The sequence below is a fragment of the Hemiscyllium ocellatum genome, chromosome 28, assembly GCF_020745735.1.
Source record: "Hemiscyllium ocellatum isolate sHemOce1 chromosome 28, sHemOce1.pat.X.cur, whole genome shotgun sequence".
NCBI lineage: Eukaryota > Metazoa > Chordata > Chondrichthyes > Orectolobiformes > Hemiscylliidae > Hemiscyllium > Hemiscyllium ocellatum.
The window spans coordinates 48,473,829-48,488,713 of NC_083428.1; the positions used below are offsets into that span (position 1 = coordinate 48,473,829).

The 14,885-nt window shown below is 42.6% G+C and overlaps 1 protein-coding gene across 2 annotated transcripts in view; it reads right to left on the minus strand.

Moving 5' to 3' along the window:
- The window catches only part of LOC132829107 (paralemmin-1-like), a 300,302-nt gene that overhangs the window by 127,312 nt on the left and 158,105 nt on the right, over positions 1 to 14,885 (minus strand). For both annotated transcript variants that reach the window (XM_060846425.1, XM_060846426.1), the window contains exon 3: positions 9,449 to 9,529. In XM_060846425.1, coding sequence (XP_060702408.1) covers positions 9,449 to 9,529 — 81 coding nt within the window. The remainder of the gene's footprint in view (positions 1 to 9,448; positions 9,530 to 14,885) is intronic.

The following is a 14,885-nucleotide window of genomic DNA, read 5'->3' on the forward strand; positions in this document are numbered from 1 at the left end:
TCAAAAGCTACTAAGACCGTTCTGAAAATTTTTAACTTGAGAAGAAAGCTTTACAGAGAAAGAGATAGCTATGGAGCAAACACAGTCTGCTTCAGTGAGAAGTCTGAGGGGATTTCAGGAATTTGCCTCAGCACAATAAACTCCAGGGAACACATCTGCTCCATTGCTGGCTGACTCTATTAATCTCACCTCTACATGAATGGGAAACCAAACAATATCACAGAAGTTTCCAGAAATGTTAGTGCAGCCATATAGTGCAATAGTACTGGTGGTCTCTAATGTGGCTAGGATGTGGTAATCAAGAAAGGACAGGTGCAGACTTACCATAGACTACTCTCCAGTATCTGTCTCATTCTTAGATACTTGCATCTGCATCAAGGATGGGCACCTCAGCACCTCACTCTACCACAAGCCCAGGGATAACCTCACAATGCTACACTACGCATACACAGGATCTATTCAGGTGAGGAGGAATGTGACAGACACCTGAAGGTACTCAAGGATGTCCTCATAAGAACAGAGTATGATGCACAACTCATCGTCCATCAGTTCTGACGTGCCACATCGAGAAACCATAATGAGCCCCTCAGGAGACAGACACGGGTTGCAACCGATAGGGTACACATTGTTGTCCAGTACTTTTGGGGACCCGAAAAACTATGCCATGTTCTTTGCAGCCAGTATACATTATTGATGGGGATAAGCACCTCGCCAAGACCTTCCCTATGCCTCCACTTCTCGCCTTTAAACAACCACCAAACCTTAAGCAGACCATTGTTTGCAGCAAACTGCCTAGCCTTTAGGACAACATCAACCACAACACCATACAACCCTGTCATGACAACCGCTGCAAGACATGTCAGAGTGTCAACACGGGTAACACCCTTACATGTGGGGACACCACCCACCGTGTACGTGGTAGGTACTCATGTGACCTGGCCAACGTTGTCTATTTCATACGCTGCAGGTAAGGATGCCCCGAGGCATGTACATTGGTGAGACTGAGCAGACACTATCACAACGGTGAATGGACACCACACAACAATCACCAGGCAGGAGTGTTCCCTCCCAATCGGGAAACACTTCAACGGTCTGGGACATTTGGTCTCAGATCTTCAGGTGACCATCCTCCAAAGTGGACTTCGAGATAGGCAACAATGCACAGCAGCTGAGCAGAGGCTGATAGCCAAGATCAGGACTCATGAGGATCACCTCAACTGAGACCTTGGGTTCATGTCACACTACAGGTGACCCCACAACACTCTCTCCCTCTCACACACACACCCACACTGTTATATACTCACACACTCATGCAGACCCTCTCTCATCCACAACACACGGACAGCTCCCACACTCACACCCACGCACGCATTCTCTCAGGCTTATACTCCATCACATTCACACACCCATTTTACCAAGCCTGCACACATGCAAACAGACGCTGTCTCATGTGCACTTACATTCAAACATACGCGCTCAAATGGACTCTCTCTCTCTCTCCTGCACACGCACACACAGATCCGTTTGTGGGGTGAATTTGTATTTGCAGAATGACATTTGCAGGTATATTCTCTTTTGCTCAAAAAATGCAAAACCTGCAAAAAGTCATTGCAGGCAGTGAATCCATGTAATATTTGTAAATTCCACTTTGGAAATAGAAGTAGTCTGGCTCAAGATTGGTCTGACTCACACCATTAAGGCATTGTCTGAGCTGAGATGTCACCTATTGTTATAAAACCTTAAGTTATCTTGAAAATGTGACTTAAAAGTAGTTCTGGGATTTAGATATTAAAAGACCGAGACCAGCAAATCCATTCTAAAAGATGAAAGACTTAACAATCTAGGTTTGTTCAATGTATCACTGTAATCCTTTGCTATAAATTCTGTGTCTATGATCCTGCTCCACAGCTACCTGATGAAGGAGCAGCGTTCTGAAAGCTAGTGCTCCCAAATAAACCTGTTGGACTAGAACCTGGTGTCATGTGATTTTTAACTTTAGTCCTGGGATCCACATTGTATGAAACACAGCAAGATGGGATATAGGATGAGGAGTAGGCCATCAGCCCTTTAAGCCTGCTCCACCATTCAAAATGATCACGGCTGATCTTCCAACTCAGTCCCCTTTTCCCACTTTCTCCCCATATCTTTGATCTTCTTAGCCCTCAGAACTATATTAAACCCCTCCTTGAAAATATTCAATGCGCTTGCCTCAACCACTTTCTGTGGTAAAGAGTTACCCTTTGTTCAATATAGACATTTATCCTTACTAATGAAACACCAGTAAAAGGTATTGGGAAAACTAGAAACCACAAAAGCCAGGCTTGCGCAAAACCACACATTGAGAGCTGCTCAAATTGGTTTGAACAAAGCTGTAATATCAGGGGGCACCAGCTGCACCAGGTGATAGTGCTCAGTCAATGTCGACTGGATGCCATGTTGTTTCTCATGGCAACTGGTAAAAAGACATCGGCTACACTAGAAAACTTAAACAGTTCAGCCCACAAATTCGCAAAGAGCAAATCATTCCGTAAATTTGAAATCATCTGATGACGTTGGTACTTCAAGGAGCCTTTTTTAGATCTGGATGTGGCCCACAGTTCCAACTCACTGACCCCCACCAATTCCTCCCCTAACCAAGGCAATTGAAATGAAAAGGGAAATTTACCCAATTCTTTCTTGATCTAACCCACTCTGCCTTTAAACAGTAGGCAACAAGACTAAGACTAAGTCCCCTTATTATCTGGACCGGGAGTTGATGGCTTCATTGGAACTGGACATGCTCGTTTAACCTGGATCTGGGCAGTTTAAGGTTGGGCGGGGTTTACTGCTCAGTCAAGCTGCACATGAGAACCTCCCCAAGAGAAAATGTTTTACCATTTTATTCAAGTTCATCGACCCTGGGGAGCAGCAATCCTCTCTCATGCTCATCCCTCAAGGTGTTTCGCTTGTCAAGTTTCTCTTTTGCTTCCATGATCCATTTACTTGATGGAGAGTGTCAAACACAGCTCCCACCAGCTGGACAGACAGGAATTCTGGAGAGTGTCAAACACAGCTCCCACCAGCTGGACAGACAGGAATTCTGGAGAGTGTCAAACACAGCTCCCACCAGCTGGACAGACAGGAATTCTGGAGAGTGTCAAACACAGCTCCCACCAGCTGGACAGACAGGAATTCTGGAGAGTGTCAAACACAGCTCCCACCAGCTGGACAGACAGGAATTCTGGAGAGTGTCAAACACAGCTCCCACCAGCTGGACAGACAGGAATTCTGGAGAGTGTCAAACACAGCTCCCACCAGCTGGACAGACAGGAATTCTGGAGAGTGTCAAACACAGCTCCCACCAGCTGGACAGACAGGAATTCTGGAGAGTGTCAAACACAGCTCCCACCAGCTGGACAGACAGGAATTCTGGAGAGTGTCAAACACAGCTCCCACCAGCTGGACAGACAGGAATTCTGGAGAGTGTCAAACACAGCTCCCACCAGCTGGACAGACAGGAATTCTGGAGAGTGTCAAACACAGCTCCCACCAGCTGGACAGACAGGAATTCTGGAGAGTGTCAAACACAGCTCCCACCAGCTGGACAGACAGGAATTCTGGAGAGTGTCAAACACAGCTCCCACCAGCTGGACAGACAGGAATTCTGGAGAGTGTCAAACACAGCTCCCACCAGCTGGACAGACAGGAATTCTGGCCTCAAAGAAAGAAATTGTAAAACACAAGCCTTCTATACCTGAAAATGGAACTTGGATTTGGACCAGTATGTTCACTTCCCAGCTCTACTTTATTTCACTGTTTCTGTTTCATTTGAACCAGAGTAATGACCTGAAGCTTGAAGAAGGGGTTACAATAGTTTTTTTGGAGATGAGCACATGAGCTGCTTGCTCACTGAGCTTCCCATTCTGACCAAAAACTGTAAACTTGTAATCTTGAATTTTGATAACTGTTAGAAATCTCTCCTGCTGTGAATCCTGAGAGTGATAGATACATGATGTGAATGCTGCTCAGTATTTTGAAGTTAAAAATCACACAACACCAGGTTATAGCCCAACAGGTTTATTTGGAAGCACTAGCTTTCGGAGTGCCGCCCCTTCATCAGGTGATGAAGAAGCAGTGCTTTGAAAGCTAGTGCTTCCAAATAAACCTGTTGGACTATAACCTGGTGTTGTGTGATTTTTAACTTTGTACACCCCGGTCCAACAATGGTGTCTCCAAATAAGTGTTTTGAAGTGAGATATTGCTTTTGGCTTATTTGTTTCTCCCTCTGATACTTCGTCCACGTGATGCACTGGTATCTGACAGTACCTTGTAGATAGTACTCAAGCAGGACGCTGGAAGAACACAGCAAGTCAGGCAGCATCAGGGGATGGAGAAGTCAACATTTCGAATATAAACCTCCTTCAGGAATTCCTGAAGAAGGATTATACCCTAAACGTTGGCTTCTTCACATCCTGAAGCTCTGTTGCTTGCTGTGTTCTTTCAGCCTCCTGCTCGTCAATTTTGGATTCCAGCATTTGCCGGCTTTTTTTTGCCTCTAATTCCTTGTAGATTACTGTGGTGACCCAGAGTGCTTTACATCACTTATAGCAGTCCCAAGGGAATTCTCCAGATTTTTATTTTCCATGAATGGTCTCTGCCAGGAGATTACTCTGGGAGGTGTTTATATATCTGGCACTATAGTTGTGAAACAGGTCTGATGGTATATCCTGATGAAGGACTTATATCCGCAACATCGATTCGCCTGCTCCTCGGATGCTGCCTGACCTGTTGGGCTTTTCCAGCACCACACTCTTGACTCTGATGGTATATCTGCCCTTTTCCTATTCCTTGTTGCTGTAGATTTGGAATGAAGGTGGTGTAGTGATATTGTCACTGGTGATTCTGAGGCCTAGGCTAAAGTTTTAGGGACATGGATTCAAATCTTGCCCCACCAGCTGGTTAGTACATCCAAATAAAAAGCCAGTCTTCTTAACTGTGGACCATGATAATGTGACGATACAATGGCTTTGAGAGGTTATACTGTTTTTTTAAAGAGAGATTTTTTAAAGACAGAAGTGCTGAGCTGTCTGTTTGGAAAACCAGTAGACTAAATAGCTTGTGCAGCCTTAGAGTTTTTTTTTAAATTGGAATAATAGAAGCAGCCTGAATGGGTGTGGTCAATCTCAATTCAAATAAGTTTTAGTTTTTTAGTTTTTCACACATAGCAATTATTTTGGGATCCATTACTGAAGTACATACTCTTTCAGAATTGTCTTGATGTTTCTCCTCTTGGGTTGCTACAGTTGTGCATGAAATAATCTGTTTGCTTGAATTTGTCTTCTGCCAAGGCTGGGTTTATGGAATGTTACTATATTGGAACAGTTAATTAGTAATAGCTACTAGATCAATTATTATGTTAAGTTGTCCAATAGTGTCATAGCTAAGCCAATTATTGTCTCTATTCTTTCTTTTGTCTATATTGACCATAGTTTATGAATAAAGTGTGTTTTATTTTACGCTGGTTAGTTTGACCAATTGAATTGCATCTGGAATGCAAAACTTTATATTTAATCTTTAAAATAAGAAAAAGTTAAGGTCTAGGTTACCTTCTTAATATATTTTGAAGTGGTCTGGTCTGGTCTATATCAACAACTATCATTCATTTGTAAAAATCCATCTTGTTCTCTAATGTCCTTCTGGGGTAGAAACTTGCCATCCTAACTCCATATCCAAAACAGTGTGCTTCATTCTTAATCGCCCTTTGAAATGGCTGAGCAAACCTTTCAGTTCCAGGGCAATTAGAGATGAGCAATAAATGTTGCCCTTGCCAGCTGCTCCCATGTCTCATGTAAGAATCCAAGAGATACTTTTCAAGCTGGGATCTCGATCCTCGAACACCAGTTACAGATTCCACACTCGTCTAGCCAACCGTGATGAGTTGAGATTAGATGGTGCCACCGCGATACATTTGACGGTAATGGCTGCCTCAAGTAAAGGACTCCTGCCTTTGGTCATGCCTCCTACTGTTGGCGGGGGGCGGGGGTGAAATCCAGAGATAGAGGTGTAGACTGGCAATCCTCCAGTGATTCCTTTTACTTCTCTTGGACTTGAGCATCTCACTTTGGGCTGCAAACTCTAAATGAATGACAGAGGGGGTTTTGTCCAATGACCTCCTGCCTTTATCTGCCTCAGCTGGTAAAACAACCTTCTTCCTGGCCTACCCTACATCTGGATAGTTTTATAACTCATATAGGAAAGTATTCAGTGATAATTGAGAAAAAAAACACACACACGTGAATTATTGAAAACTCGATGATTATTCTCCAGATTTGCCCTGGAGATCAATTGTCAATTTCTGGAGACTTGAACTCAATCCCTTAGCATTCGGCAATGACAGTCTTTCTCCCTCCTGATTAATACCAACCAATTCAAACTGGGAACAGATGGAGTGTGGCTCCCCATTAGTCTGTAGCATGCACCATGGGACATTCCTTCACTAAGCCATCAGAGACTTCAACTCTTTGCTGATACAATTGCAATACCAAAAAAAAAATTGCTGGGTCACCAAATGATTCTTGATGACATTTGCAAGCTACTGTGCTGTTCTGAAACTGCCTTCTAAATGTGGTTAACCAGATCAGAGCCGGTTTGACTGCTATCCGGCCAGGGTAGAGTTACTAGACTGATAAAGCCATCGAGGTTGGGCACATCAGAATTGGGAGGGGTTCAGAACCAGAGTTTTGAATTTCCTCAAAGACTTCTGTCATTTCTATTAGGTCATGGCAGGGTCACCACCTGCACTCACTTAAAGTGGGGTGGAAACATGCAGGAAATTAAAATTTCTCTGTCTTTGGCATTTTGTATAGCTGAGTGAGATCTGAAGCTTGTGCTAAGTGAATTCATGCACCATGGCAGGGGACTACTGAAGAGTCAGGAACCTTTAACAGGTCAGTTTGAAAGTTGCTGCCAATGCCTCATCATGTCTCACGTGTCCCCGCCATTTTCTTTCATATACCCAAACCACTCCTTGGGTCTTCTATCCCTAATGTCCTTTCCATACCCCTTCTGTGACCCCTACCCATCCATATTCCAGGCCCACTCTCCCAATGGATATTATATAATTCCAATCACCCACTCAGGTCTGGACAATCCTCGAAGCAGTCATCATATGCATTTGAAAATGTCCCTTGGAAAAAAGAAACTATTGAGCTCTTAAAAGTACCAAACAGCCACCATCATTCATCGTTTCAATGTCAAAAGTTTTCATCAAGCCCACATCCCTTAATCTTGTGTAAGCATTAAAAACCAACATCAAAGAAATAATTATTTATTATAAGATAATACGTATGTCAATCAAACAAGCCATACAATTCCCTGCTAGCATGTGAATATTGCCTGCTGAGCTGAGGGCAGGATCTGTTCCTGGAGCTTAGCCAAGTAACTGTATCTGCAGAAGTAGTTCAAGTAGATGACCAGATGACTTTTCCAGATTACCACATTTCCATTCGTCTTCCTAATTATTTGCTGTGCCTACAGGCAAACTTTTGTGATTCAGTTACCAGAACACTCAAAACCCTCTTTACTACAGCATTCAGTTTTTGTTCTCTATTTAAATATTGTGTTTTTCTCATCCTGCTACCAAAGTGAACAGCCTCACATAGTTTTCACATTATACTTGATTTAACAAGTTTTCCCACTCATTTAACTTATGTTCCTTATATAGTTATGAGAAATGTAACTAATCCTTATAGTTATAAGGAATAAGTTTGTATCATCCTTCCAAGTTGCTTTCCCACCTAATGTTATATCACCAGCTATTGTGGCTACAATATACTCATTCCCTTTATTCACCTCATCAATACAGACTGTAAACACTTCAGTCACAACACCATAAGCTCTTAACTTGTGCGCTGAAGTTTTATGTGGCAATTTTTTGCATTTCAGAAACCCAAATTCATTACATTTACTGGTTCCCCTTTATTGCTACTGGTTATTACATACTCAAAGAGCTTGAATAAATTTGTCAGACATGGTTATCCTTTTAGTAACCCACTTGGCACTACTTGATTGAATTATGATTTCCTAAATGTTCTGCCATTAATTTTATATTACAGCACTATCCCAATGATAGATGTTAGACTATCTACCCCGTTTTTTTCTCTCTCCATCCTTTCTAAACATTGGTTTAGAAAATCTGTCATTTTCTAAAACATTGAGAACCTGTCACAATCTATGGATTTATGGAAGATTACAACCAATGCATCTATTATTACATTTGCTGCCACTTCTTTCGAGACCCTAGGAAGCAGACAATTACAGACTTGTTAGGCTTCTGTCACATCAAGTTTTGAGATTAGATTAGATTCCCTACAAGTGTGGAAACAGGCCCTTCGGCCCAACAAGTCCACACCGACCCTCCAAAGAATAACTCACTCAGATCCATTTTCCTTCTGACTAATGCACCTAACACTACGAGCAATTTAGCATGACCAATTCACCTAACCTGCACATCTTTGGATTGTGGGAGGAAACCGGAGCACCCAGAGGAAACCCACACAGACACGGGGAGAATGTGCAAACTCCACACAGACAGCTGCCCGAGGCTGAAATCAAACCTGGGTCCCTGTGCTGTGAGGCAGCAGTGCTAACCACTGTGCCACCGCCCTTCTAGTTAATGCAATTGTTTTATTTTTTTTCTTTGAGGTGGTACTACTCTTGAGATGATTTGAATATCTTATGCTGTGAAGATAGATACAAAATACTTGTTCAAAGTCCTTATCATTGCTTCATTTACCATTAATAATTTCCAAGTCTCACTCTTTACAGGGGACAAAGTTAAAAAATCACACAATACCACGGTATAGACCAACAGGTTTATTTGGAGGTAGTAGCTTTCGGAGCGCTGCTTCATCGTCAGGTGGTTTTGCAGTGCTTTGAAAACTAGTACCTCCAAATAAACCTGTTGGACTATAACTTGGTGCTGTGTGATTTTTAACTTTAAGCGCCCCAGTCCAACACTAGCTCCTTCAAATCTTTAAAAAGGGAATACTGACTTTAGCTATTCTCCTCTTTTTCATAAAAGTGTAGAAGCTCCTACTGTCTATCTTTACACTTCTTGCTCGTTTATTCTAATATTCCAATTTCTCTCTGTATCAGTTCTTTAGTCATCCTGGCTCAGTTTCTATAAGTTTTTTACTTAGCATTCTTATGGTGGAGTCTTTCTTTCTCTGACATCAATGACCCTCACTAGATTGGGCTTTTTGCAACAGTGTGGAGTTTCTTGATCACATAGCCCAGCCAGGCAAGTACAGTAAATATAGAACATAGAACAATATAGCGCAGGAGGAGAATGGGAGCATTCCCATAGGATTATTACCATTTAGATTTATTCAAGGTACCACACACGTTTGCATGAGAGTAAACTTAGTTAAATAAAATGGTTGGCATCGAACTTCAATAGGGGGCGTACCTTCAGGTGCTGGAGTTGCCTTCGCTCATCCTCCAGCTGTCGTTTCTTGTTTTCTATCTCTGTCTGCCGCTTCCTCTTCTCCTGGGAATGAGAGAGAGCAAGAAGGAATCAGTTCAAAAGACTCACTAAATAATTCCCTGTTCACTTACTCAGTCTATTGTCTCTCTCAGTTTTCCTGAATAGAACATCCTGAATGGGGAACTGCTGCTGGATTCGCGTTACGTTGCTTTAAATTCAGTGATTGGTTAATTGTGGATTTTCACACAGAAGGTGATGAATGAATTCATTCAGGCTTTTAACATCAGGGATTGGTTTCACTTAAATATTATTATTGTGAAATATCGCTTTTTTAAAAAAAGGTTCCAGTAAATTCTGAGTAACAATGGCAGCTTTTAATAGTTCCAAACAAAACTGTTGCTTCAACCGCCTGTCTCCCCTCACCACTCCCACATTGTCCCAATACACCCCCTTCCCCACTCCCTCCCGTCCCCACTCTCCCACCCCCATTCCCTCTCCTCCCCACTTCCCTCCCACTCTCTTCCCTCCCCACTCTCCCAACACCCACTCCCCCACTGCTCCACTCCCTCCCCTCCCCACTCTCCCAACCACCCCACTCCCTCTCCTCCCCACTCCCCCACACATCCACTCCTTCCCATCCCCACTCGCCACCCCCATTGCCACACTCTCTTCCCCAATCAGAGAAGGAGAAATCAGATACATGTAGTTAAGGTATTACTCCAGGTTGCTGAATCTAAAATCGAGGGACACTAGATAAGGATAAGGGGAGTGATACTTCAGTCTGAAATGAGAAGAATTCCTCTTACTCAGTGTTGTAAATCTTTGCCATTCTCTCCCAGCATGCTATGGAAGCTGAATTGTTGAATATGGTTAAAGTTGAGACTGATAGATTTCTGCTGACCAGAGTGTCCAGGGTTATGGGGCTGGGGTGGGTAAAATACAATGAATTCTTCAATTAGCTAGGATTGCACTGAACGGTGAGGGAAGCCCAATAGGCAGTGTGGTCTACTCCTGCTCTGATGTGCTATGTTCCTTGATCCATCATTCTCAATATCCAGGAGAGAAATGCAAGATAATCCTCATCTTGAATACTTAGTGAACTGACTAATAGCTTAGGAGTGGGTCTGGGTGGGTTGCCCTTCAGAGGGTCAATGCAGGCTCAATGGGCTGAATGGCCTCTAACTGCACTGTAGGGATTCTATGATTCTATAAAGACTCAGTCATGCAGTTGTTTGCTGACACATTGTAAAGGGGACTGCTAGCTTTGCTTGATTGACAGATTTATTACTGTTGAAGTCCGTTTTAATTAGTTGTGTGTAGTTTTAACCAAGGTCAAAGTTTCTTTAGTGGAATTTAGGAAATAATTCATTTATGAGACATGGCTGTCACTGACTTGGCCAGCATTTATTGCTCATCCCCAACTGCACTCAAACTAAGTGGTTTGAAAAGCTATTTCAGAGGGCAAGTAAGAGTAAACCATAATGCTGTGAGTCACATGTAGGTCAGACTGGTTAAGAGTGGCAGATTTCCCTCCTTAAAGGACATTAGTAAATCAGATGGGTTTTTATGAAAATGAACAGCGGTCATCATTAGATTCAGCTTTTAATTACAGAATTTATTGAACTCAGATTTCACCAAGGTGAGATTCAAACCCGTGCTCCATAACATTAGCATGGGATTCTGGATTATTCGTCGGTGATTTTGTCATTACACATCCACCTCTCCATTTCACAGGTAGTATTTCAGTGACAGTTTTATTACATTCTATGATGTCAGTTTTCAATATCTATCTGCTTATTTGAGCAATATCAAAGGTTTTTTTCAGTGAGATGCTCATTGGCTGTATTTCATTGACAGTTTTATGATCAAGTGGGCATCAAAGTGGAACTGGAGGCCATGTGTACGTCCCATTTCAACATGCCAATGTGGGTTTGCTCAGTGTTGGAAACTTCAGGGGCCAGCTCATCAACTTAACTTTAGAGGTAGGTCATCCGGGTTGGAAGACAAGAAGCACTTTTTGACTTGATGTAAAAACCTGGAACTCACTCTCCCAAAGGTATTTGGATACTAGGGAATAACTGGAGCTTTCCAGACTATGATTAGCAGAACTGGTTAGTTAATGTCATGGAGCCAAAATGTGTAAGGTTGTAAAAGGATTTGCAAAAATGGTTTCAGAGATGAGGATCTGAGGTAGAGGTTTGGAGAAGTTAGGACCAACTTCCTTGGAGAGAAGAAGGTTTCAGAGGAGATCTGATTGAGGTGTTCAAAATCTTTGATAAGTCAGGACAGAGTATATAGGATCAGTGATCAAGAATGGGAGGACACAGACCTAATGTCATTGATATACTATGATGGCCATGGATATGTACCAACAGATTCAGGCGCAGCTTCTTCCCTACTGTTGTTAGACTTCTGAATAGACTTCTCAAATTTTAAATTTAATGATGAACTCACTCTTCCTCTGCAGCTGTAACACTATTCCTTGCTCTGTTCTATTACCCTAACGCACTTCGGTATGGTATGATCTGCCTGTACTACATACAAAACAAAACTTTTCGCTATACCCAGGTGCATGTGACATTAAAAAATCAAATTAAAAAAATATTGAATAATAATATCAGATCGGATGAATGAAAACTAATTTTCCTCATCAGTTAAAGTTTTCCTGTGGACAGTGTTCAGCTGAGGCATTCAAAAGGGAATTGGCCTTTTAGATTAGATTAGTGACAGTGTGGAAATAGGCCCTTCGGCCCAACAAGTCCACAGCGATGCACAACCCACCCAGACCTATTCCCCTAAATTTACCCCTTCACCTAACACTACAGGCAATTTAGCATGGCCAATTCACCTAACCTGCACATCTTTGGATTATGGGAGGAAACCAGAGCACCCGGAGGAAATCCATGCAGACTCAGGGAGAATGTGCAAACTCCACACAGTCAGTCACCTGAGGCGGGAACCGAACCCGGGTCTCTGATACTGTGAGGTAGCAGTGCTAACCACTGTGCCACTTGCCGCTCACATTTAAAAAGAAACAAGATTCAAAGTTTTGGGGGTGGGGGTATGGTAGAAGAACAGCAGTAAATGACTCAGCCCGAGAGTTGGTGTCACAAAGATGGGTTTAGTGCCTCCTTTTGCATCACAACAAATCTGTGAATTGGTTTCAAGGTGTCAATTAACCATGACCTGCTGGAATAACGGAGCAGAAGTGAGGGGCTGAATTGTGACTCCTACACTTACGGAGCTTATTCAGGGTGGAGGAGAGGAGGCTGGTGAGGAGAATCTCCTTTAGAGCAACAAACATGGGACAATGGTTTCGGCACTGGTGGCCATGAAGTAAAAGTAGTACCAGCCTCTGTTGAGGCATCTTTCAATGTGTGGGGCCACTGGCCCACCTTGAAATAAAGCCGGTTTGATGATACCATTCCTTTTGAGCTCAGGTCATTAACTTATTGTTGGCTTCACCCTGAGCCAATTCTCTTGGCTGTTTGCCATTGTCTTTCACTCTCAGGGGGAAGGCTGAGGGGGCAGGTCCCAATATCAGATATTGGCCAAATGCTGTTGGCACTGCTCTGTTCCGTACGCTAGCAATTTGGCAACTGAGTAAACTGGTGTGTTGGTGTGATGAGCATGCTCCTTTAATCTGCATTTTAATTCTTTCCATAATGCAGTCTGCTCAACAAAAGGTTGAAAGAAGCCTTTCAGCTTAATAGTCTCAAATCTTTCAAAGCTTGCTTGAAGACTCATTTATGAAGGGGGATTGATATACAGTACGTCGGAAATTCTCAGCATTGAATGAAATATTAGCGCTCGTACCAGCACTTTTCACATTTCAGAAGAACATAGCACTCAGATAGTTTATCTGATTTCAGTTTTCACTTTGCCATTTCCAACTAAATGACCTTGTCCTCCTTGAAAATGGGAATATGTTTCTGATCAAATCCTCATCTTTTTTCTTTCATCAGATGTGCTAGGATTTGTTGCTCATTCCCAATTGCCTTTAAACTGAGCAGTTGCTATGTCCAGTTCAGTGAGAAGTTAAGAGTCAAGCACATTGTTGTGGATCTTGTGTTGCATGTAGGCCAGGATGGTAGGTATCCCTCTAGAAACAGCATGAGTGAACTGATAGAACATTTTTTTAAAGCATCACCATTACTGAGGTTATCTTAATATTCTAAATTTATTAACCAAATTCACATTAAACCCGCAGCTTTTGTGGGATTTGAACCCATGGCTAAGTAAAATCGAAGTTTCTGGATGACTAGTAATTACCATTAGGCCCTATCTTCCCAAACTCTTGTCACTAATTGAGGGTGGTGTCTGGTTCTGGTGATCATGACATGGTGCAGGTGACCGAACTCTGTATTCAGAGGCGAGAAACCCCATAAGATTCATCCCTTGTACCAGGAGCCTCAATTATGGAGAAAGACCAGAGAGAAACTTGCAAATAACGTTCATGGCAATGACAGAGGTAATGGAAAGGGCAGGAGGTTTCCTGAAGATGTGAGGAGAAACCTTTTCACTCAGAGGGTGGTGGGAATCTGCAACTCATTCCCACTGAGGCAGAAGCCTTCAAAACAATTGATCAGTTGGGTCAATGGGCTAAGGCATGGCTGATGAAGTTCAATTTGATAAATGTGAGGTAATATATTTTGGTAAAACAACCAAAAGTAGGACTTTGAATTAAAAGTACAGCCTTGGGAATAAAAGAGAGAGGTAGGGGTTTAGGTACACAATTCTTTGAAGATTGTGTCACATGTAGACAGGTTAAGAAGGCATTTAGTACGCTAGCCTTCATTGCTCAGACTTTTGGGTATAGGAGTTGTGATGTCATGTTGAGGTCGTACAGGACGTTGCTGAGGCCTCTTCTGGAGTACTGCGTCTAGCTCTGGTCACCCTGTTGTAGGAAGGATATGATTAAGCTGTAGAGAGTTCAGCAGAGATTTACCAGGATGTTGCCAGGAATGGAGCATTTGTGTTATGAGGAGAGGCTGGATAAGTTGGGACTTTTTTCATTGGCATGTATGTGGTTGAGGGGTGACCTTACAGAGGTTTATAAAATCGTGAGGGGTATGGATAAGGTGAGTGGCAGATATCTTTTCCCTTTGGTCAGAGATTTCAAGATTAGGAGGAATATTTCTAAGGTGAGAAAAGAAAGATTTAAATAAGGCATGAGGCCAATATTTTGGAGTGGTTTGTGTGTGGAATGAACTTCCAGAGGCACAGTTACAATGTTTGAAGACACTTGGATAAGTAAATGAGTGGAAAATGTTTGGAGGGATATGGGCCTGGAGCAGGCAGGTGGGACTCGTTTAGTTTGGGATTATGTTCAGCATGGACTGGTTGGATCTGTGACACTATAAGTATTTAGATATGCACTTATAATGTCAAGGCAGGCAAGACTATGGGCTAAGTATTG